Raw genomic sequence first — 27,378 nt, 5'->3', positions numbered from 1 at the left:
AAAAAAAAATGGCCAACATGATGTGGAGAGCAGCTGAGAGGAGCAGGAGGACAGAAGAATGGTGTAAAGGAGGTGAGGCCGTGTGGCAGAGGCTGTGGCAGTGGCAGCGAGTGCAAAAAGGCGCTCAAATGGGGTTGTCAGTATTTAACCCAAAGGGGTTGGAGGTGCCGCCCGACTGCGCGAACTCCGAGCAGTCTCTGGTCTCTGGCCGCTGCCGCTGCCGCACACAACAATGTAATGGGTGGCGCTGCTGCTGTCGGTTCTGTTTGGGGCTGGTGGGAGACAGAGAGAGGATCTGAGTAACATACGAGGCACTAACAAGAGGTGCCGAGAACCACGAGATTAGGTTCACAGGCAACGGAGGAGCAGACGCCTGCAGGATGTTGCACAGAGAGCAGCATGGACCCCACATATAACTCATGGAAATTGCGCGTACGGGAGCGGGACATGACATCTATCCAATTGAATTAGACTCCGAGTGGGGGCCAGAGAGAGACATCTAGAGACATCTGGCGGTGTTAATAAAAAGCAAATACTCGTACAATTTTTTCTAACCGTTTTTTGTTTATTTTTATAAGAAAACAGCACAAATTCCGATACAGTTAATGATAAGGTAGGAAAAACAGCCACGCGATAGAGACAGGAAGGGCGACTGAGAGCAAGAGAGAGACGCAGCTACAAAGGCAGAGCGAGAAGGCTGCAGAGCAGAGTAGAGGCGTTGCCAGATTCCACTTGGAGTGAAACTGCGCCTGTATGAGTGAGAGAGAGAGAGTGCGAAACTGAACGAAACTCTGAGACTTTTGAGTGGAGTCCAATTGGAAGTGAGTCTCTGTGGGAGCAGAGAAGTCGCCACCCCACCCCTACCAGGGAGGCTCGCACCAACTCTGGGACCAAGACCACCGCATATCGTTCATCATCCAATTGAACGTTTGCACTGTGCTCTGGCCTTCCTACCCTCCAGACACCAGAGGGCGCCAGCGGTCGCCCGTTACGCCCTTTCCCTGGATGGGGGTATCTTTCAGGATGGGGAGTGGGTTGCTGTTGGGGTGTGAGAAGGCTTCTGTGGATGGGGCTCTGCTCTGGAAGGGGGCTCGGCTCTGTGGATGGGTTCGCTGTAGATGGTTTTCTGAGGTTCCGAGGAGTGCAAAGTGCTGTGGCCACAATTTGGCCCTTTGGACTGCCACTGCAACTTTTTTGCAAACTTTTGCCGCCTGCGACACTTTTCCAATAGCCATTTCCCGCTCTCTTTCGCACGTATCTCTGCATCTCTTTCTTGTGAAAAATGAAGTGTCGACACCGTTGCGTGGCTGACGGCGATTTCTGCTGCACTTTTCCCTTGGCAATTTTCACTCTTTCTTCCATTCATTGCGTGCAAATAGCTGACCATAAAATGCTAATTTCAATTGAATGCTGAATCCGACGGGCTACGAGTATTCTCCTCTTGCTGACTGTGAAATCTCCTATTCTGCTGCAAACGAAACGATGACGTGTGGGCAGGAAATAATATCCAACAAATGGACATATCAAGTTACTTCAGAGGTGTCCTCGTTAAAATAGAATTCAATTATACTCGTACATACATAGTTATGATTTCATGTTTTGGCACTTCCCAAACGTGTACTACCCCCAGACACGTAAGCGCCGCGAAAAGGAAGAGAGTGGGGCCTCTGCCTGATCCAATTAGCCAAGAAATATTATAATTACATTACGACAGTCAATGGGCTTCAGTTGTAAAGTTCTATTAGGGGTCGCTCCATAAGTACATTGAGCGTTAATAATACGATATTTGTTGCTGGTTCTAAGTAGTTATAGGTGGATTGGGGGCACCACTAAATTATGTTACATACGAGTACGAGTAAACAGTAGAAAACAGGAATTAGTACTGTCCATTACGATAATTGATATCTCTTTTTAATATCCATTTAATTGAAAGTCATCCAAAGCTTACTAAATTGAGCTGCTTGCATATTCTGTATGCAAAATTAGCATTTTAAAAATGTCATAAAGAACTCGGGGGTTTCTGGAAAGTATTCCACGGAAGCAGATGAACATTAAGAATTTATACATTTTTCTAGTAATTAATTGAACAAAGATATAAAACTGGTATCCCAATAAAAAGTTTGCTTGCATTAGTTATATTGCAGCTCTTTGAATTCGATTAATTTGTATGATGTCATTAAATCGGATAAGATTTATCTCTCGATGAAGGATTAATCACATTAAATTGCTTAAAATATTCATTGACATTTTCAAAGATCACGCAATAAAAGTTTGCCATAAAATAATGCCATAAATGTTTTGAAAAATTCCAATTGGACAACACGTGCAGGGGAAGATTGCCGTCTAAATTTGAATATGTTTAGGCCTTTTCAGCTTCTCTTGTTTATATATACCCATCTATGTATGTAAATCCTATTGTCCATCATACATAATCCTACAATCTTTGTACCGGAAACTTATCGCAGTTTCCTTTCGCTTAGCAACCAATAGAAATGTACCTTTAAAGCAAACATATCGGCCATTATTCCAACGCCAAACTCTTCTTAACAGATAAGAAAGCCCACTTAAAGCACCTACCAAAATTTGTGAAAAATGTAGAACGCACTTAAAGCCAACCAACCAGAGAGGAAAGAACTGCTCGGAAGATTCCAAGGCGAATTTCGGGGAGGAGACTGCGTCGCATTTTAAAGTTAACAAAAAGTTGGATGTCTAGAAAAACGACACAGAGGAGCAGCAGATAAAGAACCTTAACGGTAAAGTACGAGTATCTAACAGATGCGTCCAACAACAACAGCAGCAGACTAATAAGCAGAGAGGAGGCAGAAGCACAAGCAGAGATACAGCCACAGAACCAGAGGCAAACGAGTTCTTTCTTGTTGGAACTTGGAACCGAACCCGATGTGTGTGCTCCGCTCTGCTCTGAGCGTTTTGCACTCAACGAAAGTCGAAAGAGAGCGCCTCACACCATTTCCATTCCGTACTGGTACCACATGGTGGTGGTGCTGTGGAGTGGTGGTGGTAGTGAGAAGAGCGTTGGTATGCTAGTGGTAGTGGTGGTGGCAAATCAGCCAAACGCGTTGAAGGTCTTGCCCCGCCACCAGAGAGCAGACCGGAGCACACACAGGGAGTGCGACCGAGAGCGGAGATTTCCACTCAACTGGCGCCGAGCCATTGGAAAGGCGTGAGTGCAACAAGAGCGGCAATAGTATGCAGTATCTGTGTGGTGGTGTGGAATGAGAGAGATTTGTGTGATGTGTCGTTAGGTCGAAACGGTCGAGTCGAGTCGGGTCGGGTCGTGTACCTTTTGCCACAAATGTTTTGCCAGTCAGGCTAAACTGACTGAGATTTTGCTGCTCCGCATGACGCGCATTTCTATCGAAGATACTGAAATATACAAACTAGTGTAAAAAGTACTTGAGAGATGAATCTTTAAAGTTCAGCACTTTTCGAAATTCGTATTACTTCGTGTGTGTGCAACAGCGAGAGAAAAAAATTCCAAAAGAAAATAATAATAAATATAGGAAAAACCACCAAGTGTCAACTGAGTGAAGCGTGAAAAATGTTCCAAGAATATAATCACAGAAATTTGAAATAAATTTCCTAAAAATATTTGTATCTGAAACGAGCGGCAGCCGCAAGGAAATTAAACGAAAATTCAAATAAAAGATCAATTAAAGGAGAGATTTCAATCCGAGTCGATCGTCGTGCGAGAGAGTGCGTGCAAAGTGTATTCCAGCAATTATCCCACGTGTTCCGATCCGGCCGCCAAAATTATTACGCACAATTCCCTGAGCGTGTACGGTGGCGGCGTCATGTGCGCCTCCCCGTCCACGGCTCCCGGTTTCTTCAATCCGCGGCCCCAGTCCGGCGCCGAGCTCTCGGCCTTCGATCTGGGACTCTCCAGGTCGATGGGGCTGGGCGTGCCGCCGCATACGCCCTGGCATGACCCCAATCTGGGCAGCCACCTCCATGCCACATCGGCGGGTCCGGGCGGTTCGCTGGCCGGCACCACAGGCACCAGCACCGGCGGCGGTGGCACCACACCAAGCAGTGTCGCCAGTCAACAGTCGGCGGTGATCAAGCAGGATCTGTCCGGCCTGTCCTCATCCACGGCGAACCACAACCAAAGCTCCCATCACGGCATCAAGGAGGATCTCTCCAGCCTGCCCAGCGCCAACGGAGGCTCCTCGTCGGGCCATCATTCGAGTGGCGTGCAGTCGGGCCATGGCCCGGATATGCTGCCCATCATCAAGGGCCAGCCCGCCAGCTGTGGAGGAGGAGGTGGCAGTGGGGGAGGAGGAGGCAGCACCACGCCCAGCTCCCAGGCCAACAGTTCGCACTCGCAGAGCAGCAACAGTGGCTCCCAGATCGACTCCAAGCAGAACATCGAGTGCGTTGTCTGCGGCGACAAGAGCTCCGGCAAGCACTACGGACAATTTACCTGTGAAGGTGAGTACCCATCATCATCTGCGGATGTAACATAATCCATTGTTTGGGGGTCAATTGATTTCGACTTGCACGCGGAGCACACGGAGTATCTTTCGGTTGAAGATGACCAAACAGAAATTGGCATCGCAGTTTTTCGTAATAGAAAGGTAACACAAAAGCGTGCCAGCCAGCCGCTGATTTTTGACAGTTTTCGGTGAATTATGGCAGTTTGATGAGTTGGCAGTAAAAATCCTCCACTAGGCAAAGATCTTCTCTGCACTCCGATGGATGTGGGTGTGTGTGTGTGTGTGTATCTTCTATGGCATGCAAATCTTTTGGCGGGAGCACAGCTGGAATGTATCTTTTTCTCAGCCTGGGAAGTGGCCAAACGAGCCAAAGTGCAGCACAAGACCTTGCTTGGAGTTGATCGGGCCCGAAATCATGTGGAGATACATTTACGAGCCAAAAGTTACGTTTATGGCATGAAAGATACTTTTGCATTTTGTGCTTAGAGTCATCATCCTAGAACCATCAGTTGGGATTTTAGAACTTAAAATACTTACAAAATATTACAACCATCCAGAAATATATTGAAATATTTCCCAGCTCATTTTTTGAACAAATATCGTTTAAGGAAAGATTTCCCAGATACTTTTGCATATCTGGTCAGCCGTTACAGTTAGATAGAAAGAGAGAGAGAGGAGTGTAGCTCTTGAGATACAAAAGTGTAGGTTTACACTCGTATAGGGAGATGGCCTGTTAGGCGACCCGAGCACGCACTGAACCGCCAGAGTCTCAACGTTCCAGCTTATCGTCAGATAAAAAATTATTATCTAAATAAAATACGGTCCATGCTTTGTCCTAAGCCAAACACAATTGTTGTGCAAACATGCAAATTGTGCGGCGGTGGCGGTGGCGGCGGCGGCGGCTGCTAAATGAAGCGCCCACCTTTTTATTGTCTCTCCCTCTTAGATAGAGATGGAGATAGAGATACTCGTACTCTGAGGGAACTGCATTCAGAGAGTGAGAGAGAGGTGGCAGGGGGAAAGATACTCGTACTGCGGCTGTGGCATTTAGTGCAACTTCACGTTGAACTTGTCATAATCGTATCTCTTCAACTGTTCTGGCAGCAGAGCGGAAGAATTGCCTCTAGAGAGAGCGAGATACAGTGGGAAGAGACACACTTTAGATACAATTCCGCTTGCCACGGTTAGCGGTTGGTGGATAGAGTACTACCTCCTCTCTGATTGCACCCACTGTAGTATGTTTGGCGGGGTGTTTTGTGGCTTTTGTAGGCGCTGCTATTATTATTAATCACCGAGCATTTTGTACGCATGCGCAACCCACAAGAACAAGAACAATCTGTGACCGCCTCGTTGCATTCTGAAGGTGTTTTCTCTCCCTCCACTCCATTCCACTCCACTCCATACCACTGTCCCTGTGCCCCACGTCTCGCTGCGGTATGTAGTGCATGGGTATCTGCCGCATCTCTTGCGCTCTCTGCCTGTTGGCTCTGATGATGTTGCCACGATAGCAATCTATTTTGTTCTATGCAATCGCCAGACAACCTCAGCCTTAGCTTAAGCTTCACTCACAGGCAAACCTCTATGCCTACAAAATGAAAATAAAACTAAGCAAAAAAATATCATAATAAAGCGCATAGAAAGCGCATACATGTCTCAGGGCTCATATCATTGCTGGGGTTCTAAGAGGTTTCTTTGGAGGTGAACTCAAACCCATAATGTGCCTGGGTCTCGTCCTTCAAGGTGCAGATACATTTTGTTGCTTTTTTCGAAGAGAAAAGAAAAGATATGGGTAGTACCTCCGCACCAACCCGTTTCGCGACTGTCTGTGTCCGTATCCATGTGCTCACTTGTCCGTCTGTCTCGCCGTCCATCTGTCTCGCTGTCTGTTGTCCGTGTGTCTTGCTGTCCAGTTTCCAGGTTTCAGGGCACGGGCACACGAGAGAGCTTGTCGGCTCAGTATGTGAAATTTATGCCAAGACACCCTCCCTGCACACAGAGAGCGCTTCGTACTCCCAAGATTAATTGTAGCTTATGCGTGTTGTCTGTTCCTGTTCCTGTTCGCTTGCCCTGCCATGCCCAGCCCTGCCCTGCCTTGCTGCCTGCTCCTTGCCAAACCAAAGCCTCTGCCTCTGCCTCTGCGTCTGGCTCAACTTCAACCCATTGTGGTGGCAACTTGTTTGATTCCACACTCTCTGCCACACAGCTGTTGCAGCCTCCTATTTCTCGGGTGAAATTAGGCAGAAGATACGCCAACGTTTTGCACTCATCAGCCAGCGCTCCAAAGTGCCTTCTAACCTTTTGCCAGCTCCAAAAGTCACGGTTCGGTGGGGTTCGGTCGGGGTCTCAAAAAAATGTGCGCTGATAAAAATGCCTTGATAATATTAATGATGAGCAGTGCATGGCTCTAATGTGGCCAAAAGAATCCGCTATGGAGTACAGACAACAGACTCCTACCTCCTATTAATTTAGCCATTTGTCATGGCTATTAGGGGCCCAAAAGAGTAGATATCCCCGTGGATCCTGCATCATCAATCAGTGGCAGTGGGAAAAGAGCTGGCAAAATATTAAAACTACATAATTCTTGGCCAGCATTTCCCTCGAATCCATTGAATTTCAAATTGCAACGCGAAAAACTATCTCAGCACCCATGTCAAGAGGTGGAATTAACATAATTTATCTGCCGCTCATGACAATGACAAATAAATTTTGCGAAATATAACAGCAACTCCACAAAGTATCTTAGTATCTTGGCATGTATGCAATTAATTAAAACAAACATCAACTAAAGCTGTAGCTCGAGCTGCAGTTGAGGCTGAAGCTGAAATTAAGTGCAGCTCTGATACGGAGAATATAAAGAGTTGTAAGAAATTGCCATCACAACTAATTGTTAAGCGCCAGCCGAGGCCCATTAACTGCCACAAATAATGTGTGTGTGAAGTGCATCCGCCAGATACAGATTGTCAACTCGGGTGGCGGCTGCTACTGCTGCTGCTGTGGCTGTTGCTGCTGCTCCATTTGCAACATTTTCTGCAACATTCAACTCATTTAAATAGATTCCCACGTTCGACAATTAAAGAGCAGCTCCCGAAAACCCAAATCCGTAATAAAATTCCAAGTTTAAGGAGTAACTTCCTTTGGTTATCCACAAAATTCTGAATGTCGCAGATCGCTTGGTCAGTCTGTCGTGTATCTCTGTATCTTTCGCTTTCTTTTCCTTATTCATTCCTTCCTTTTGTGCGGAATTGCATTCAACATGTGTGGCTTTTTAATTAACTTCATTATGATGTGGGTAAATAAATTACTTGTGGGGAAGTTTTCTGAAATTTCTGCTTCTCCTAAAAAGTGGATCTATTTGACAATTCCGAATTCTGCGACCATCTATTTGATCTGTGCATAAACTCATCAAATGTTAAGCGATTTCTATTTTGTTTTTCCTCACATAAATCACTTGAGAAAACTGTCCAAATTATATCTGATTATAACATAATCTTTTTCCAAATTTAATATTAACCATTTCTTTGTTTGAAATCCCATTTCGAATTGGTTTTTATTCTGAATGCAAGATACTTTCCACCTCTTGACAATCTGTTAAATGGCGCTCGACTCTAAAATGCATGTTTCCCTGTGAAAATTCATTCGACTTTAAGCATTTAACAAAGCAAAAAACATAAATCAATTTGCTGTCCGTGATACCGACCTCCTCCTCCTTCTTCCATTCGCTCTTCGAAAACCCGAATATTAAAAGATACAAAGTAAATACGAATCCAGAAAATTAACAACGCCCACTGGAGGATTGCAATTTATGACGTTCGCTCGTTTTTTTTTTGGGAGGCAAGTAACGCCCGCAGCCAGCGGATTTCTTATTTATTAATTAGCAAGAAATGGAAAATAAATTCGAGGCTTGTATTAAAAATTTGCATTTAGTTCGGGCTCGAAGCCAAAGCAATGCAAAGGAGGCTGCTCCCCGAATCGAGTCAATTTCTTGCCCATAACATTTATCAAATAAATCGCATTTTGATAAACATTTATAACTTCCGTGCGATTTGCAGTCTGGTCTGGCTCTTGATTTACAACTCGGTAGCAGCTCTTTGCGCCCCTCGTGTGTGAGAGTGTGTGTGCCATGTGGCATGGGGTAACTTATGGCCTCAATGTTTATGTTGACAAATTTTTATGTTCCGCAAGGAAATAAATATTACATATGGGAGGGTTAACGCAACGCTGGAGGGTTAACGATTATGTCATAATAATCATATTTATAGAGAGAAAACAACAGAAAGAAGGAGATTAACGGAGGAGAAAGACTCAATTCTTTCCAACGTAAACAGAGCTCTGATATTTGCATGTTCGCACAGACAGAATGTGTCTATGGATTAACCATTTAACCAATTTCGTAACACTCTCAAATATACAGAAGCAAATAAACGGAGAAAAAGAGAATCTTTCACCATCCAGCTGGGAGTGGGGCATGAGGGATTACTCAACGTTGTGTCAACATTAATGAGCTCAGAGCTGAACCCTTCATTAAAAATAAGCCAGCCAGCCAAGCCAAAGGAAAATCACCAAAAACAAAACTTAATTGTACAGATATTGTTCAAACAAAGAAACAAAAACAACAAAAGCTGCATTCAGCAAAAGCCAGCAAGGAGCAGCCGCAGCAGCAGACATTGTAATCATTAAAACTTGGCTTGTAGTACAAATCGTTGTACTTAGAAGAAATGTTCAAGCCAATAAAGCAGCAGCCGACCCTAGACAGAGACTCAGACTGAGACTGAGACTGAGACCCAGATCCAGTGGAAGGTCTAACCCAGTGGAAATCCCTCTGTGGAAATGAGGCGCAAAAAATTCATCCTGACACGATGCGATTTCTAACAAAAAGGGGCGCCCGAAAAAGACTGAAAGACTGCAGTAGGGAAATCGTGAACTACCGACTTGATCCGCTTTATAATGTAACGGTTTAATTAATTATGTTAAGCTTTTGGCTCTCGAGAGATCTGCTGCTGCTGCTGCTGGGGCTCTGGGGGCAGAGAGTCGTCTCGGTTGTGGCTGCCACTTCATGCGCAATTTTCGTTTTCAACTAACTTGGTCTAATCGATCAGGCCCAGCGAAATGTTGGCTGCAACTTTTGCTTGGCACGTTTTTATTTTGTGTGCATCTCCGTAGTGGCTGTGTGGCACTTGCAACATTTGCTAGAACCGATCTCTGGTACGACATGCCCCGCAGTGAGAGACTGGGGACTAGGTCTGTGCTGAGCTGTGCTGGGCTGAACTGAGGCCTGGCCGAGACTCTTTAATGGTGCAACAGGCCAAGCAACACGACGGTGGAGCAGCAATAACCTCTCTTATCGCCATGTGTCGCTCTGTGGTCCGAACACCACAGCTCTTCTTGTACACAGTACATGACCAGGGCAGACCCTGCTCCGACTCCAACACCGACTCCATCTGCAGCTTGTGGCTGTGGCATAGAGCTGCGCTGCCCAACTTGCCGCATAACTTCACATAGCATCAGTTAAATCAAAGCTAAATCGCTTATCTGAGCTCGTCGGCGTTTTCCTTTTGGTCGTTTTTGTATATTTTTGCAACGTGTAGATCGTTGTGACATATGAACACTCCAAGCAGCACTCCGTTGTGCCAACAATTGCGGAAAGTTCTAGGCAGCAAGAGGACACTTTCGAAAGAGCTTCCCAGTTTTGCCAATTTGATTTACAGTTGACCCATATTGGGTAATAAAGCAGGGCCTGGAGCCTGGGTATCAATCCCAGAGGGGGGCCGCCACCTGTTCCGGCTCTTTTGTGTTCTTTTGCCGTCAGCTTGGCCCGGTCGTAATCAGTGCATTTTGTAGATACTTCGTACTCGTACCACAGAAGAGTGGCATGATGATGGTGGGGATTCGTGTCTGTCTGTCTGTCTCTCAGTCTATCTGTGTGTCTGGTGGGGGCTCTGGCTGTGTAATTATGTTTCGGTTGTACTCCAGATATTTTGTCTAGCCACCTCTGGACTCCCTCCAGTTCCAGTTCCAGCTCAAGCTCCAGCTGTAGTTGGAAGTCTCCGCGGAGTCTTGCAGTCTTTTGAGTGGCGGTGTGTGCTAATTACTTGGACTAGCTGCTTGCACCATGTAAGCTTCAACATTTAATTATTGCACCTTAATGATGGCTCTCTCTCTCTGTCTCTCGTATGTGTTTTAATAATTAGAAAATGAGCCAAAGTCAAGGCTTTGGCTCTGGCTCTGACTCTGACACTGGCTTTGACTTTGCATTGCAGTTCTTTGAGCCCAGCGATCATTGACCGCGAATGCTGAGAAAATTGAATTGATTGCAGATATATGTATGCCAAAAGATATAGATACTCTCGCCAAAGATACAGATATACTCTCACCCAAGACACAGCCACTCTCTCCAGCGAATAATATAGAGATTCTAGAGTTGGCAGAAGCCAACTAATTTAACGTTTTAAATTGCTCAGCCAAGCGGCAAGCAGACCATCTCGTGTCTACGTATCTAAAGATAGTACTTTTGTTGGTGGTGCTGCTGCTGCAGTTTCAGGAAGTTCAATTAATAAAACGCTTAGCTTAGCTTAGTTCTTGGAAAACCCCTCGTAACTGTATTGAACGCTTTATGGCGCGTAGCGCACGCGATACGAAGTCTCGTACTCTTCTGCCACCCTCTGGCAATTAGGTGAAGCGGTAATTGAAACTACCGCAAAGTTGGCTCTAGACTAAGCCAAAGCTAGCCACTTAAGTTAGCAGAAGTCTTAAGCTTAAGCTTAAGCTGCAGTCGAAGCCATAGAGAGGGCAGTGCAAGGGCTTCCATCAGGGGCGAAGCTTCCCACAGGTTGTCATCTCCCTCTCTCACACACTCTCCATGGGGCGATCCACCCTTTTTCGGTTATTGATATAACACGATATCGTATCCCTCCTACCCCGCCTTGGATTTTGGTTTACGGTATCTCAAAGCTACGTCGTACTCGTACTCGTACTCGTATCTTCATCAATAACGACGACGCGCGCATCTTTCGCATCGCATCGCAACGTACACTGGGGATGGGGCAGCAGCTCTAGATAGAGTCGCGATAGGCGCATATGGGCAGTGTGCCTCTGTTGCACACAGTTCTTTCAGGCACAGGCCGGCCTGGCTGCAATGTCTGTCTGTCTATGTGTCCATCTGTATCTCTCTCTCCCTCCAACAACAGCAGCGCGAAGGTGCAGTCAAAGTTTAGTGGAAGAAGCAAAAGATAGCATTGGCTAAGAAGGGGTTAAGCAGTGGAAAGAAGAGGTGGCAGAAGAGAGCAAGAGGAGCGGGCAGATAGATGGTGGGGGACAGCTGAAGACGACGAAGAGAAAAAAAGGCAACGGTACGTTTTGGCAGAAATCGTGACTTGGTACAATATCGTTATTCGTAGATCATATGGTGTAAAAGCATCCAGTGTGTGTGAGTGTGTTGTATCTGTGTGAGTGTGTGCCCAGGTGTATCTATGTGTGTTCGTGGAGTATCCACTAGATGTGTCTGTGCCCGAGTCTTGGGTTGGTCTCTGGAGCAAACCCACAGGCGGGCGGCACTCAGGAGTGGAGAATAGTGAATGCTCTCTGAAGCTATTATGAGATGATCTGGGATGTGATGGCATTTGACCAACAATCCTCAACTGATTAGCGAACTTCTTCTTTTGAGCCCTGTAGAATAAACCATCTTAATTTTCCCTTTCTACCTCTCTAGAGTCACTTGCCTATAGCGCATTAAGCGATCGACTTTAACTTTCCATCGGTTTCAATTTGCTGGCCACGTTTTCTTTTCCCCCATTTCGGTGGGAGGCTGCAGAGCCACACGATCGCAATGGCAACGAGAAAAAAAGCATTGAAAAATCTTTTATAGCCTGTGATCGTATGCTATATGTGAGGGATGCGGGGGACTGGTCGTTGGGGGATATGGTGGGTTGCAGGGAGTATAGGATCGAGTCCGTATAAACGCTCAGCGCTTACATATTTTGTTTGATGATGATTTTACAGCTTAAAACGAATTTTATGAGCATATGCCATTGTTTTGAGTTATTGTGAGAAATTTTCTTGGTGTATGGCCCAAAGCCAAATGGCCCAGACAATGCTAGCAAGCCGCCCCCCACTCCCCTGCCCACTTTGGCCGAAGCTCTTTATGCAGAAAACTCAGATGCAGATGCAGATGCTGCCTAGGAGAGCGAGAGCCCCCCAGTGATACACATGTTTAGATACGCGTCGGCGACATTAACTGGCAACAACACCCCAGCATCCCAGCCTCTCAGTTTCAGCCTTAGTGCCAGGTCCAGGGTTTGGGTTTGGGTTTGGCTTTGAGTTTGAGTTTGGGCCTCTGTCCTGAAGCACTTAGTCGAAACGAGCCGTGGCCGATCTGTCCGTCTGGCCCCTTAACAGTAAATTCGTGGCATCCGCGGCTGCCAGTTTTCCTTCTTTCGGTGCGGATTCCACAGCTTGGGCCAAAGTACGAGTACGAGTACGAGTATCTCCGTGGCTGGCCAAGATACACTTTGTTAATTGAAAGCCATTAAAGGTAATTTTATGGGAGGCGTTAAGCCATGAAACGTGTAACATGACCATTGACATGGGCATCACCGAAAGGAACCAGGCAACTGCGACTCGGCTGCGAACTGCGATTGTTGTCATGAAGTGAGGCTGGAACTCACTTTGCTTTACAAGTGGTAACAATTCTTTGTACTCCCGGGGTGCCATGGAATTTGTACAACTTGCTGGAAAAACAAAGACATGCCTCAGCCGAGCGGGGGGTTTATTCCTAAATTTCTCTAAGAAAAATTCAAGTATCTGTATCTACATGTATTAATATTCCTCGTCACTTTTCTTTTTCAGGCTGCAAATCATTCTTCAAACGCTCTGTGCGACGCAATCTCACCTACTCGTGTCGCGGCAGTCGAAACTGTCCTATAGATCAACATCATCGCAATCAATGTCAATATTGCCGATTGAAAAAGTGTCTCAAAATGGGCATGAGACGCGAAGGTAAGACTCTCTCCCCTACCTCTCTTTATAGCTAATATAAGTATAATAAGTGTTCCTCAGCAAAACATATAGAACATCTAGAACAAAGAGATTCCTGGTTGTGGGTCAATTAAAAGTCAAACCTAGAGGCAAACAAAATAAATTAAATGATCGACAGAGGCAGCAGAGCAGAGCAGAGCCACAGAAGAGACAGAACGGAAGTAGAACAGCTTTCAGATGGCGGACTCGATGACTAAATGTCACATGGGGGTGGGTGGGTGTCGTTTCGGTTCAGTTTGAGTTATTTGGGTGCCAAGAACTATGCCAAAGAATGTGGATCACATCGGATCAGGCCAAATATCAGGCGGCTCTCTAGCAGAGCGGCAGTCTCTGGGGTACAATCCCCCCGTCGGACGCCGCCCGCTGCCTCGCTCTCGTGTGGCAATCATCCACGCACCACAAATTGCTTTACCCAGAAATGGCCGTAATAGAAAAAAATAACAATTAGGCTGGCGGGCAGGCGAGTGCAACATTTTGACCCCAGAGATCAAATGCAAACTCGTTCGATCATTTGTTCATAATTAAACAAGAGAGGAAGGCAAGGCGCCAGCTTCTGGGGCACAAACGAAGCTTCAGATACTCTTAAAATTACATATTTAATGGAGTTTTTATGTGTCCGTAGTAATATTTGTATTTCTGTCCATAATTCTATACTGAATCCATCCACGAGAAGATTCTGTGCAAAGTTTCAAGCTGCCTAAACACTGTATAAATCTTTATGCACTGGCAGAAACTTGAAGAGACTTGTAGACTATCCATAAAATCTATCAGTTAATCAATGCCGACTGCTGGCCAATATGTAACTAATTTGTAAGCAAAGCCATGCCAAATATTTGGCATACTTGGGTGAGACTTGTTTTCCTGGCAAACGCGCTCACAGATTGCCAAAGGCAGCGGCTCCACTGATTGACTGATTGACTGACTGACTGGGAGACTGACTGACTGACTGACTGACTGACTGACTGACTGACTGGCAGACTGGACTGACAATGGCCAGTTACACTTGTCAGCATTAACAATTAACGTCTGTCAGGGAGAGATAGAGCCCAAGACTGCAGTTAGTGGACGCTAAGCTGTTATTATTTGCACTAATATTGACAGGTTTTTCGCAAAATGCTAATAACCAACGGCAGCCGACGTCTCTACAGACTGTGCGGACTGTACGGATCTCTGTCTGTCATACATCGATTTGGGTTAAGAACGAAAACGTTAATTTATGGCGACTATGGGCAATTAAAATGCAGCTAAAGCCACAGTGCTGTAGACAGAGCTACGCCGCCTGGCCTGTCCTCTCAATGCACTTGTAATTAAATGAATATAAACATTTACTTAGTCCCCGACTAAGCCCCGACTATGGCTATGGCTATAGCATTTCAAATTTACCTAACCCAATGTTTGCTCGAGCCGCGAGACAAGTTTTTGGCTAATGACACAGTCTGAACCCCCCAGGTCCGAGCTCATATCTACAGAGATACAGAGCTACCTGTTGTTGAAGCCCCATTAATTCCGATTATTTCCTCACTTCTCGCGACACCGAGTCCGCCACCAGATCTCCTACTTGTCCCACTGCTAATAAAACTCAAAAGAGTTCAACACCTCTTTTTCTCTGGAGAGGGATTCGCCTTGAGTCACACATTTCCTCAATGTAATGACAAGTTCTGCGTAAAACTAGTCCCCGCTCCTCGCACCTCGCAATCAGAGCTAACAAATCGTGGGAAAATCTCATTTCTGCATAGAATATTTCCTTCGTTTTTACCCTCTTTAGGCGAGGTGGAGCGATAGGGGGGTGGGGGGTCAGTACTTTAGCCGTAAAGCGGGACAAAGGTGGTGCCTGGGATGACCCTGGGTCAAGAAATTGTACGGGTTTTGGCATACAAAAAGCCGAAACCTGAAACAAAATCAACATGAAATCTGTGTTCCGGGTCGCTCTAATTAAATTCCAGTGTCAATTGGTCAAGGGCCGAGGGGGGGCTGGACTTTCAGCGGAAGGGAAGATGCAAGAACTGGTCAGAGATATTTTTACCATACATTTTCGATCGAAAAAACGAGTTTTTATTAAGGGAAGCAAAATTTGACGGAATTTATTCTATTTTTTAAAGGGATTTTGTGGGTAAAGGGACAGGAATCGTATAGGAATGCGGATGGGATATTTAATAGGGAGGGTTTTTTTTGGCGGCTTGCTGCATTCCAAAAGATTGAACTCTGCTGTGCACTTTGACCCCGAAAGGAATTCGAAATGCAACACCTGCATTCGGGGCTTGGTTCGAACGCATTTCTTGGCCAGAGACAATGGCCAGAGATCGCGGGCTTAGTACGAAAGAGACTTTGCTGGTTAGGAAAGTGGGTCAAGCAAAGGTTTGTTTACACCTCAGCCAAAGCAGCCACAGCAGGCACTCCACACCTTTATACGACAGACAGCAAACACACATCCTAGACACACCTAGAGCTCCAAGAGAGAGAGACACAATCTGGCCAACAAAATCAAAGCCTTGGGGCCTTAAAACAAAGCAATGGCAAAAACATTATTATTGATCGAAGCTCTCATTGTACACGTACAGCTGGAAAGGGAACCTGAAACTCTGGCAGCACATTCAGCACAAATCTCTACCTGGAAACATAACGTAACGTCTTTTGTCGAGTGATTTCCTTGATCTGAAAAGCGAAAGCACTTTTGGTCAGTCCGGCACACACATGATCTGGAAATCCCTTTTGCATCGCGGTCCCCTGGAAAGGTGTTTGTTTATTGCTTTACCGAAGCAATTAAGCTAAGGGTTGCTGAGGCACTGACAAGACGCAGAACCAGTTCCTTGACCACTGTCCGGCCAGGGGAGAGTGCGAGAGACACTTATTTACAGAATATATTTGCGTAATTGTGCAGAGCGAGAGGATTCCAGAAGACTTTTGCCTACTTCCACTCCCATTCACTGGGTGATCTATGGGCAGAGAGCGATCCGTAAACCGGTTGGAGTGTCCAGTGTCCAGTATCTTATTTATGCGCCTGGGAAAATATTGTCTGACCGCAAGAATAATGCAAGAAGCTAAAGGCAGCTAGAAAAGAGATGCAGACCAATGGCTAAGCCTGTGGTTTTCGGTCTGCAGATCAGGCCACAGATTACAGCAGCCAAGAAAGCAACATCACACGAAGGGATTGTGGTCCTTGGCCCCGACTTGCCCTTTTTTCCGTTTTCGTTGCTGGCGCTGATTACTTAATGAATGAATCCTCCAGTACGCCAGCACGTGCTCAAGTTTCCGCTTACATGTCACTCGAGAGAGCGTGTCCAAGTGGCTCAACTTAACTTTTGCATATCGCATGGTCATATGTGCATATATCCCATATCCACAGTCCACAGCAGACCCATCCCCAAGTCCAAGTCCATGTACATGTCAATGTCTCTGTTGCTGTCTCTGCGGGGAAATTCCGTTTCCGGCCTCGAGTTCAAAAGGCCTTTCACTTTCCATTTATTTGCTTTGTTGTTAAGCATTTACATTGTTAATTATAATGTTTAAACGTGAATATATCTCGATCCATACATGTGTATGTACTTTTCATTGAAACCAAAAGGAAAGAAAAGAAAACCTGTGCACATTCCATTTTGCGATTTGCATTAAACGAAAAACTTTGAAATCTGCACAACTCTCCCCTACATCTGCTTGCAAGATCTACTGCCCGGGATAAACATATGTGTGTGTGTGTGTTTGTATCTTAAAGATGCGATGAAAGTATTTAGTTCAATTTGCATATCTAAGCAGTTGCGACAACCAACACCCAGCAATGGGGTTGAAAGCGTCTGGAGGGTTAGGGTTCGTTTGCTGGGGGTAGCAATGCGCTGGCAGAGAGAGCAGCGAAAAGTATCTTATAACGTTGTCTTGGACTTGGGACAAAAGGCACACAATACAGCACAACGACGCAGATCTGTGTGCGCGAGAGATGCGTCAGAGATTGAGAGATTGAGGTGGCCTGATATTGCCCATTGTGCGCTGTGGCAGCTTTGCCAACAGATCTGAATGCGTCTCATTGTGCGGCGTGTGATGTGGCGGTCAAAATAAGCCCAACAAAAGGGATAGCCCTTACCACCGGGGTATGCCATTCTACCCATAGAGCCTAGGGCAGTTCCTAAAATTAGTTAAACGTGTAGTGACTCTTCTTTCTATCAAATCTTAATCTTTTCCAATTGAAATTCTGCCAAAATATCAACTAATTTCCCACACATTCTCCTGTCTCTTTGCAGCTGTTCAACGGGGACGCGTACCACCCACACAGCCTGGTCTCGCTGGCATGCATGGCCAGTACCAGATCGCCAATGGGGATCCCATGGGCATTGCCGGCTTCAATGGTCACTCGTACCTCAGTTCCTACATCTCGCTGCTGCTGCGAGCGGAGCCATATCCCACGTCCCGGTACGGCCAGTGTATGCAGCCCAACAACATTATGGGCATCGACAACATCTGCGAGCTGGCCGCGAGGCTGCTCTTCTCCGCCGTCGAGTGGGCCAAGAACATACCCTTCTTCCCCGAGCTGCAGGTCACCGACCAGGTGGCATTGCTCCGCCTCGTCTGGTCGGAGCTGTTTGTGCTGAATGCCAGCCAGTGCTCGATGCCACTGCATGTGGCACCACTGCTGGCGGCGGCGGGTCTGCACGCCTCTCCCATGGCAGCGGATCGGGTGGTGGCCTTCATGGACCACATACGCATCTTCCAGGAGCAGGTGGAGAAGCTGAAGGCGCTGCATGTGGACTCCGCCGAGTACTCCTGCCTCAAGGCGATCGTTCTCTTCACCACCGGTAAGTTGCTGGACATCCTCTACAAGGATGTGCCCGCACTGCTAACGAAAGTTTCAGCACTGCTCGGAAAGTCGTCCGGCTCCACCAACGACGATATCCTCAATGTGGTGCGTGACCATCTCGATGAGCTGAATCGCCAGGAGATGGAGTCGCAGGCTCCCACCCAGGCGCCCATCCACTTGGCGGCTTTCATGAAGAGTGTGGCCGGCGTGGAGGCTGCAGTGCAGCAGGCGGAGCAGCACCAACAGCAGCAGCAGCAGGTGCAGCATCAGCAGCAACATCAGCAGTTGCAGGCTGAGAGCAAACCCTCTCCCATCTGTTCCTCTGCGGCTGTGGTGCCCTCCGCCGGCAGTGCCTTCAGCAGCTGCGCCAAGTCCACTGCCAGTGGCTCCGAGATGGATCTCCTGGCCAGTCTCTATGCCCAGGCGCAGGGTGCGACCTCGAGTGGGGACTCTTCCGGCCACAATAACAGCAGCGGTCTGGGCGCCTCGCTTCCTACTCAATCGCAAAGCGGTTCGTCCTCCCTCAACCTAACCGCCTCGCCGCTGAGTACTTCGCTGGCCCCCGTCCCTGCCCCAGTTGCAGCCACCGTCTCCGCATCCGCACCTTCCTCTCTTTCAATCCCCACTTCGGTGGCTGTCACCACCTCGGCAGCCTCTTCGCTGGGTGGAACCTATCAGACGTCGTCCGCTGCTGCGGCGGCTGCTGCCATGTTCCACTATCAGACGCCGCCGCGTGCCCCCTTCGGATCGGCCTTCGATATGTTCCATCACAGCACGCCCTTCGGGGTAGGGGTGGGGGGTATGGCCCATGGCCATGGCAGCGGATCCTTTGGCAGTCCCACCTATAGATATTCTCCCTATAGCCTGGCGGGCAGTAGATGGCAGTTGTAGGCCGTTAGTTGTCGCTAGAATCTCATCCCGCCTCAGTCGTATAGCTCTACCTGTAAATGTATCTGTATCTATGTCTATAGCTAGTATAGCACATACATACGTGTATCTAAAGTTACTTTAGTCGCTAGCTAAGTATTTATTGCCTTACACTAAGTCTAAATTTTATAGCCGTAATTCCTAGCCTAGAATCGTTATTGCCAAAAACTACGCATACTCGTACAAAGAATCGATGAAAGTTTGGAGTTCAAATGAAGAAAGAAAATCCTCAGAATATATATAAAGCTGTTGCTGTTAAACCAAAAAATCTAATCCTGGCTTGTGTTTTTACTCGTTTATTTCGTTACTAATTGTTTAAATCGCTTGTTGACTAATTTTATAAGTATTTTCTAACTAACATTACATTCCAACTAACATTTTACTAACGTTACTACTAATATCTTGAAAGTCTTCTTAACTTCAAAAGTACTTCAAAGTAAAGATAAAAGACCTTATAGATTTTTCAGTAAACATAATATTTCTACAATATTTTTGAGAAGAGTTCATAGAAATTATATCCGAAAATTAAATTTGGGATCGAATGTAATACAATTATTTCATATCTTCAATCTTAATTGAGGTTAAAAATTATTCCTCATACAAGATTGAAGTTTGCCATAATTAAAACTAATGAGAGTTCAAGAAAACATTTACAATTTGCTAATTAATCACGATGATCAACTTGTTTTAGTTTCAATAACTAATATCTTGTTATTCCCATATTTTATTTAAATCTGAATTTGAAATTAAAGTAATTTGATCATTGTTAGATAATTTTCTAAAAGTTTTGGAAGTCAATATTACAATATATTTTAAAGTCAGTTTTTCAAAGAAATTAATCTTTCTGAATCTGTTTGGCAAACAAAACAAAAAGAAGCATTTCAACCTCTTACAAGAATAAAAGTCTATGCGATAACCCAACAACTGCACCAATTTGTGGATGTATTTGAAACATTTCAAAGTTAAAAGAAAGAAAAACAATTTTCCCTCAGCAATATTTTCAATGACAAATCAATGATTTCCAATTCGTTAAAGCTTCACAAATACTACATCCATTTTTTGTCATAAATCACAGGAAGAACTATTATTTCTTCTATAATATTAAAGACTCTTAAGAGGTAAAGCAAAAATTAACCAACATTATAACCAATCCGTTTTCTCGAAAACCTAAAGTGATGAGCTCTCTCTGATTAAGTTTTCGGGACAAACAAATATCCCAAGGTAAAGGCTTTCAGTTTTGTTTTTCATTTATTAACTTTTTATTTCAGCACTTTGGAAAGCTTTAAATTTGTTTGAATTTTACAACGCTAAAAACTCAATAATTTGAACAAAAATTACAGTTTTCCTTTCTCCACACATTCATTTATTTATTACTAATTCTTACACATTTTTATTTCGTTTTTTTAACAAAAAGCATCACACAAAATTTTATCTCATCCGCACGTGGCTACAGAACTCTGGACTTTGGGATTGCACAAACAAATGCACATCTAACACGCACTCAAACACACAAACATATACACACATAAATCACAGCCACTAATACGTGAATATTTAAACAATATATTTCCTAAGTTTATAAGTATATATATTTAGGTTCCACGTGATAAATAAATCATTGATGTTTCGTACGCAAATAGAAAGAACAGACACTTTTTTTGAGGATACTTAAGTTAAGTTTAAGTTAAGTTTAGCTCTAAGTTAAGGTTTATCGATTAGGGCAACGTTCCTACCTCTAAGTCGATCTAGTGTTGCACAAAAATGACTAGACGCTTCGTCACCAATAGATGATAAAAGAAAGAAATAATCAGCCACCACTTTAATATTATTATATTCAAAGAAAAATATCTGAAATAGTTTTCAAAGTATTCTCTTTAATATTAAAGTGAAACTTGGTTCAAGTCCGTACCTCTCCCATGTGCAGCCTCCTTTATGCCACCACTCCTTTCTCGTGTCATGTCAACCAGCTGTCGAGGGGCACGTCGCAATTGTTTTTTCCTCTAAGCTGATCGGAACCGATCCTCCCTTTAGGCCCCGCTCTTCCACTGTTTCGTGGCGACGTTTATTGACGTCGCGATACCACATTATGAACATTAATACAACACTCGTTTATGTCGCTTACTTACAAGCCAAACTCTAACTCTGCTCCAACTACATTCCCGAACCCACTCCGACCCGCTCCGACCAGTGGACCATGTCCAGGCCTTGGCCAAAACTTGCAATGAAAATCATTTTTACAATTTCCACAAAACGCTGTGTGTGTCGCTAGGCCAAAGCTCTGCATCTGCCTCTACATCTGCTTCTGCCTCTCCTCCACCGTCATCTCCTCTATGAGGGGGCGTGTGTGGCATGGAGTTGGCTCGTTCGTGGACTCGTGGACCCATGGACCGACCCGACCCGAACCGACCAGCGGTGCCCATGGTCTGGGACCGAGTTGCAAGCCGCAATTGCATTTGAATTGGCTGCATGAGTCCATAAACTGCAGCCGATCAATCGCTGCGTCGTCGTCCCCATCGTTTTCGACTCTTTCTTTGCAGATTGTGGGAGACGAGACACGATCGCGGTAGTAAAATACCGGGTATAGACTTACTAGATCTTCTGCTGCTGCAGCACATTGACGACATGTCTTCTGTGGCTCTGATCCTATGGCTGCATGGCTGTGTGGCTGTGTGGCTGCGGCATGGTTACCCATGGTGCATCTTCCATGGACAGGCCTCTGGCTCCGTCTTCCCCCCTTCTGATTGCTGTCGTTTGTTGCAGTTGTTAAGAGTTGTAGCTTTCATGTCTTGGCCACACTTTTTGACCAACATTTTGTGTGCTTGCGCTTTTGGATGTGGCTTTGGCTTTGGCTTTGACTCTGGCTCTGTGTCTGGGGCTGCTCAAATCGTTTTGTGGCGCTCATTGATCGCTTGCGCTACTTTTTCCCTGAAAATTGCCAGAGACGTGCCTGGCGGCATGGGCTCCCCCTTCTTGTAATTAACAGTTTGAGTCGAGGCAGACGGTCTCGTTGATTAGAATCATTAAGGGCGCGTTTCGATATTAGCTTTGGTCTGGGAGTCAAAGTTTGCACAAGATTTAGATTCAGTTGATAGAGTGCCTCGCTCTCTTGTCTTTTCACAGTTGACCCCACATGACCCCCGATCCTTATTAAAACTAAATAAAGCTATAACTGTTTTTGTGGCCAGGTCCAGGCACGAACTGCTGGTCAGAACTGGTGCCGCCATAAAGAACACAAAATCTAATAAAATATAATGCAGCAATTCATAATTTTGTTAAACAGCGTCGTCTCCCTCCTCCCGCCATATCATGGCTGTGTGGTTGTGTGGCTGTATGCTTTTCCGATATGTCGAGTCGCCTGGTGGCTTGGTCCAACTACTTTACGGTCATTATGCATTTAAAACACGCGGTCACGATCTCTACCTCCCTTCCTTCCCGTAAATATCAACGACTACGTCTGCGTCTGCGCTGCTGAGTTAGTAACTGCGACGAGTCGCAACCCGAAAACCAAAGTCCAAAACCAAAAACCAAATACAAATCGAAGCCAAAAACTCGTAGGGTACATAACTACAAGGCAGGAAAACGGTTTAACAAAGAGCCAGAGTCGAAGGTAGAGAGCCAAAGCCATAGTCAGAGTCAAGAGAAACAAGACAGAAAGCACAACTTCAGAGGTGCCGAAGCATCTAATACTCTAAAGATAAATCGTTAGATTTTGGATATATGCCAAAGTCATTCATATCACCCTACCCCTTAATGGCAATTCATTGAATACTTCTTTCGAATTCATTACAAAAATCTCTTCAAATTCATAATACCCTGCCAGAGAGCATGAAAATCAAAGTCAACGACAAGGCGAAACCCCTCGAGAAAGCTTCGCTTCACTCTGTGCCTGCATTTCTTTTCGGCCCCAAAGACCTGGAAGTGGAATGTCTTTCACTTTAAGCATGCAACTCCTCCGCTGTCCCAGTCCCAGTCCCAGCCTTCTTCTCCTGGGAATTCTCCGTCCTCCGTCCCACATCCAGTCAGCATCATCATCATCTCTGCTGAATTTCAATGAAACTAAAATTTTGTGCGCCTCCGCCGAGACTCCCTCTTTTGTTGTTTTGGGTTTATGATTTTCTATTTGGGTGCAGACTCTGGAAGAGAGTCCAATCCCGATCCGTCCCAGGCTAATGGAAAGTCAATTGACAATTATGGCCATGGCCAATGAAGTGATTCGTTCGAGGCTCTCTGATCTGGAAGACTGACCATGTCTAATTTGTATCGCCATCGTATCGTTGGGACTTGAGCTTCACGATTACGAGTACCTCTGTTTGTTTGTTTGTTTCGTTCGTTGGTTGGTTGGTTGTTGGTTTGACTTCATGCTTGCTTGTGGTTTATGAAATGGAATGGTTAATAATGGCTAATTGAATTTCTGTTGTGTTTTGCCGTTGGCGACAAATCATTTAACTTGATTTACGCGCATTGTGTGGGGGCTAAAAGTGACTCTGCTCCTTTGATTCTCCAAGAGTGAGTGGCTGACTGTGAACCAACTTCACTGCGATTCTCGTAGACCTCAATTTTCTGCAGCTTCGAGCATGAAATTTATATGATAGCTTCAATCCAAAAAGGTAACCATTCGTTTATCTGTATAACTGCATCGGCGATTTGCTTACGCTTTAGATTTCCTGACCCGTATTGGCTTTCAATTGACACTTGTCTTTTATGGGCAACTTTTGGGTTTATGTGCAAGCAGTGCGACGCCAGAGCCATTAACGACATGCAGTCAAATGTGAGACCCGAAACCGCGACAGCCGGCCCCTGCAATCATCGGATATATGAGCCTGACATCAAATCATGATGATATCGGCTGGCAAATGGCCAAATCATTAGCCCCAGAGCCGCCGGTTTGGTTGCTCAGCTGCAAAATAATATATCAGTTGGTGTCTTTAGCTTGTTTTTTCAGTTTCAGTCTCTCTGTTTTGCGTAATGGAGTCCTCGTGTGTGCAGTGACTAATTAAGCAAACAAAATTTCATATGCAATTTCGAAACGCCATTCTTAACAGCGAAACAGCCACAGCGACAACCATTTAAAATGCTTTAAAGCTATGCAAATTTACAAGTGCTGATGTCTAATTTGAATTTCAAACAGAGAAACACTGAATATCGTATATATAGATTTAACGAAAATAAAAGAAAATGCTAAATTCAATGCCGGTCTGTGCGTTTTTTGTACCCTTTGCTGAGGGTACCACGATTTTGGCTAAGCTAAGATTTTCCAATGTGTTAGGGTTTGATCTGGATCCATAGTCTTGTGTATAATATGTGTTCTACAGCAACAATTAGGCTTCGAAAGTAGCCACAGCTGATTCCAAACAAATACCAAACTTCCTTATCATCAATTGCTTTGATAGAGTATCTCAAGCTTCGGTTTTCGAAACTACCCTTCCATCTTGATTTGGCTGATGTTTTTCCAACAGCATCGGCCTGTTGATAGGCAAACTTTTGGTGCCTCGCAATTAACACTCGAACGACGGCACACGCTGCGTATGCGCAATACATCCAGCGGTTGACTGTGTAATTAAATGCCATGGGCTAACAGACAAGAGAGGAAAACCCGCAATGGGTTGGTCCGGGGCGTTGTCTTTTGGTTTAATTTTTTCCGAAAATTTAATTAAAGCAACTGTTGTTGACCGTTTTTCAATTCAAAACATAAATCTTGTAAAAAATGATGTAATCCCCGCTAGTTTCGTCATCGAACTGTTGCTGTTGTGGTTGTTGTTATTGTTTTGTGGTGTTCTGTGGTGTTTTCAACTGGAGATAATGGGCGTGTACCCCGGTTTGTGTTTCGGTGAATTGGAAAACTTCGAGCCATCGATAGCCACAATTATGTATTGTATTTGCATAGCAAACCAAATGGAGTGATCTTTATTTTTAATTGGAACCTTTTCTGCTTTGATTCTTTGTTGTAGATGCCTGCGGCCTGAGCGATGTGACGCACATTGAATCCCTGCAAGAGAAATCACAATGCGCCCTAGAGGAGTACTGTCGGACGCAGTACCCCAATCAGCCCACGAGATTCGGAAAACTTCTGCTCAGATTACCCTCGCTGCGAACTGTTTCCTCACAAGTAAGTAGAAGTTTTTAATTTGCATAGCTTCAAATATATAAATAAGAATCTACCAAGAACAAACCCAGAATCCTCTTTGTTATTCTTGTATTTTGTAAACATTTTTTATTAATTCCTTGTACTGTTTCGTTGTTTATTTTCTTCGTGTAGGTCATTGAGCAATTGTTTTTTGTGCGTCTAGTCGGAAAAACGCCCATCGAAACGCTGATACGCGACATGCTCTTGAGCGGCAACAGTTTCTCGTGGCCCTATCTGCCTTCGATGTGACACACGATGTGGCGCCAATTGACAACAACTTGATCATCGGCCGCAGCTGTGGCGGCTGCAACGCTCAACATCAATCCAGGCATTGGCGGTGGCGGTGGCAGTGGCAGTGGCGGAGGAGTTGCTGGCTGTGGCAGCCACAATATTGTTGATCAGCAATGCAATGTTGCTGCTGCTGCTGCGACATACGGCGGGGGCAACAACAGCAATTGCAACAACAGCGGCGGCGGCAACAGCAACATTTGCAATCAGCAAATCAACAACTACCACAGCAGCAACAATAGCAATGGCAGCAGTGCCAGCAATCATATGAGTGCCACAAGTTTCTTCAGTGCCACAGGCAGCAGCAACAGCATCAGCAGCAACAACGATTATATGGCCTCGCCGAATGTTGCATATGTGACACCAGCATCTGCAACTGCAACATCTGCAACAGCAACAGCCACAGCAACATCCACAACGATGCTGTCTAATTACTGCGATGCCGCTACCATGATGATGGCCGCGGCGGCAGTCAATGCAAATCAATGCCTGCAACAACATCACCAGCGCATGTTGCTGGCAACCAGCGGTGGTAGCAACAGCAGCAGCAACAATGATCACTTATCTGCAGCTGGTTCACTGTCATCTGCCTCATCGACGCCAACAGCAATAGCAGCAGCAGCAGTAACAGCAACAGCAGCCACGACTGCCACATCCACCCCGCAGCAACATTTGCAACATATGCAACATCAGCCGCAACAGCAGCAGCAACAATCGCCACCAAATTTAATAGATATCAGCGAAGTTCCTCTCATTGTGGATGTCAAGTAGTGTAATTATTTATGCATCTAGAAATGGGGCTATTAAACAATGTTGTAGATACCCAAAAATCCAAAATCCCAACCCAAAAAAAAACCAAGAAAAAATGTAAAAACAAAAAAAAAAGATATGGACGATTCGTGTAGCTTAATTGTTTAAATTTTGTTGTATTTTTGTACATAAATCTCCCGAAAACCCTCAAAATAAATTAAAAGATACTTACCCATATCCGGAGAACTTTTAAAGTTAAGAGCCCCTTCCCAAAACAGGGGTTCTGTTTACAATAAAAATGTGTATAATATTTCAATGGCACTGAGTTCTACTTAAAGAAAAGTTAAACAAGAGGAACATCTCCTTAAATCTCCCCCTCTCAACAAAAAAAAGACAAAAACACCTGTATGTTAGTTAAAATATTTATATAAAACTATCAGATACAGATATATTAAAAGAAAGATATAGATGTTCTACTCCCAGTGGTTTGCAGAAATATACCAAAAATTTTCTTAGCTCTTAAATTACTTTGATGTGTGGCAATTTTATATACAGCGTGCTTTAGCAATTTTATTTTTACTTTAAGTAAAATTTAAAATGTACTTGTTTCTCCCCTCGGCTCTTTAAGGGCGGGCGGAGTGGCACAATTTCGTTTAAATTTAAATCCAAAATTTAGCAAATTTTTTGTTTAAGACAATTCAGTGCAAGTTTCAGTTTTTTAAAACACAATATTTTCGCGTAAGCCTAAGCATTATTTTATTTATGTGTATAAAAAAGTACGAAAAGTTTTCTATATTTTGTAACAAATAAAAATTTTGCGTTTATACTGAACATTAAGTCCATTTCGTTTTCTATTTATTTTGGAACCTTATTTTTATTTGCAGCCAAAGTTTGTATATAGGAAAAAAACAAAAAAGGTATTGTCATCGATGCTCGAAGCCAATTTGCGTATTTAATAAATAAAAATCAATGGGGGAAATCGAACAACAACAAAAAAGGGAAAAAAACGTGTGTAAATAATA

The 27,378-nt window shown here is 44.8% G+C and overlaps 1 protein-coding gene across 2 annotated transcripts; it reads left to right on the top strand.

The window, feature by feature from the left end:
* Positions 1-3,286: 3,286 nt before the first annotated feature.
* On the top strand, positions 3,287-25,715 carry LOC117896581 (steroid receptor seven-up, isoforms B/C). 2 transcript variants are annotated; one of them, XM_034804988.1, is made up of 5 exons: positions 3,310-4,449; positions 13,296-13,445; positions 17,714-18,265; positions 25,143-25,300; positions 25,451-25,715. In XM_034804988.1, exons 1-5 carry the CDS (start codon positions 3,813-3,815, stop codon positions 25,565-25,567), a joined length of 1,614 nt encoding a protein of 537 aa, XP_034660879.1. In that variant the 5' UTR covers positions 3,310-3,812; the 3' UTR covers positions 25,568-25,715. The 2 variants fall into 2 exon arrangements, with proteins under 2 accessions (XP_034660877.1, XP_034660879.1); XM_034804986.1 differs by lacking the exons at positions 25,143-25,300; positions 25,451-25,715 and having other exon boundaries at positions 3,287-4,449; positions 17,714-19,477.
* The last annotated feature ends 1,663 nt before the right edge of the window (positions 25,716-27,378 follow it).

This window comes from Drosophila subobscura, chromosome O, assembly GCF_008121235.1.
Source record: "Drosophila subobscura isolate 14011-0131.10 chromosome O, UCBerk_Dsub_1.0, whole genome shotgun sequence".
NCBI classification, from domain to species: Eukaryota; Metazoa; Arthropoda; class Insecta; order Diptera; family Drosophilidae; genus Drosophila; species Drosophila subobscura.
This window is presented reverse-complemented; position numbering and strand designations above follow the sequence as displayed.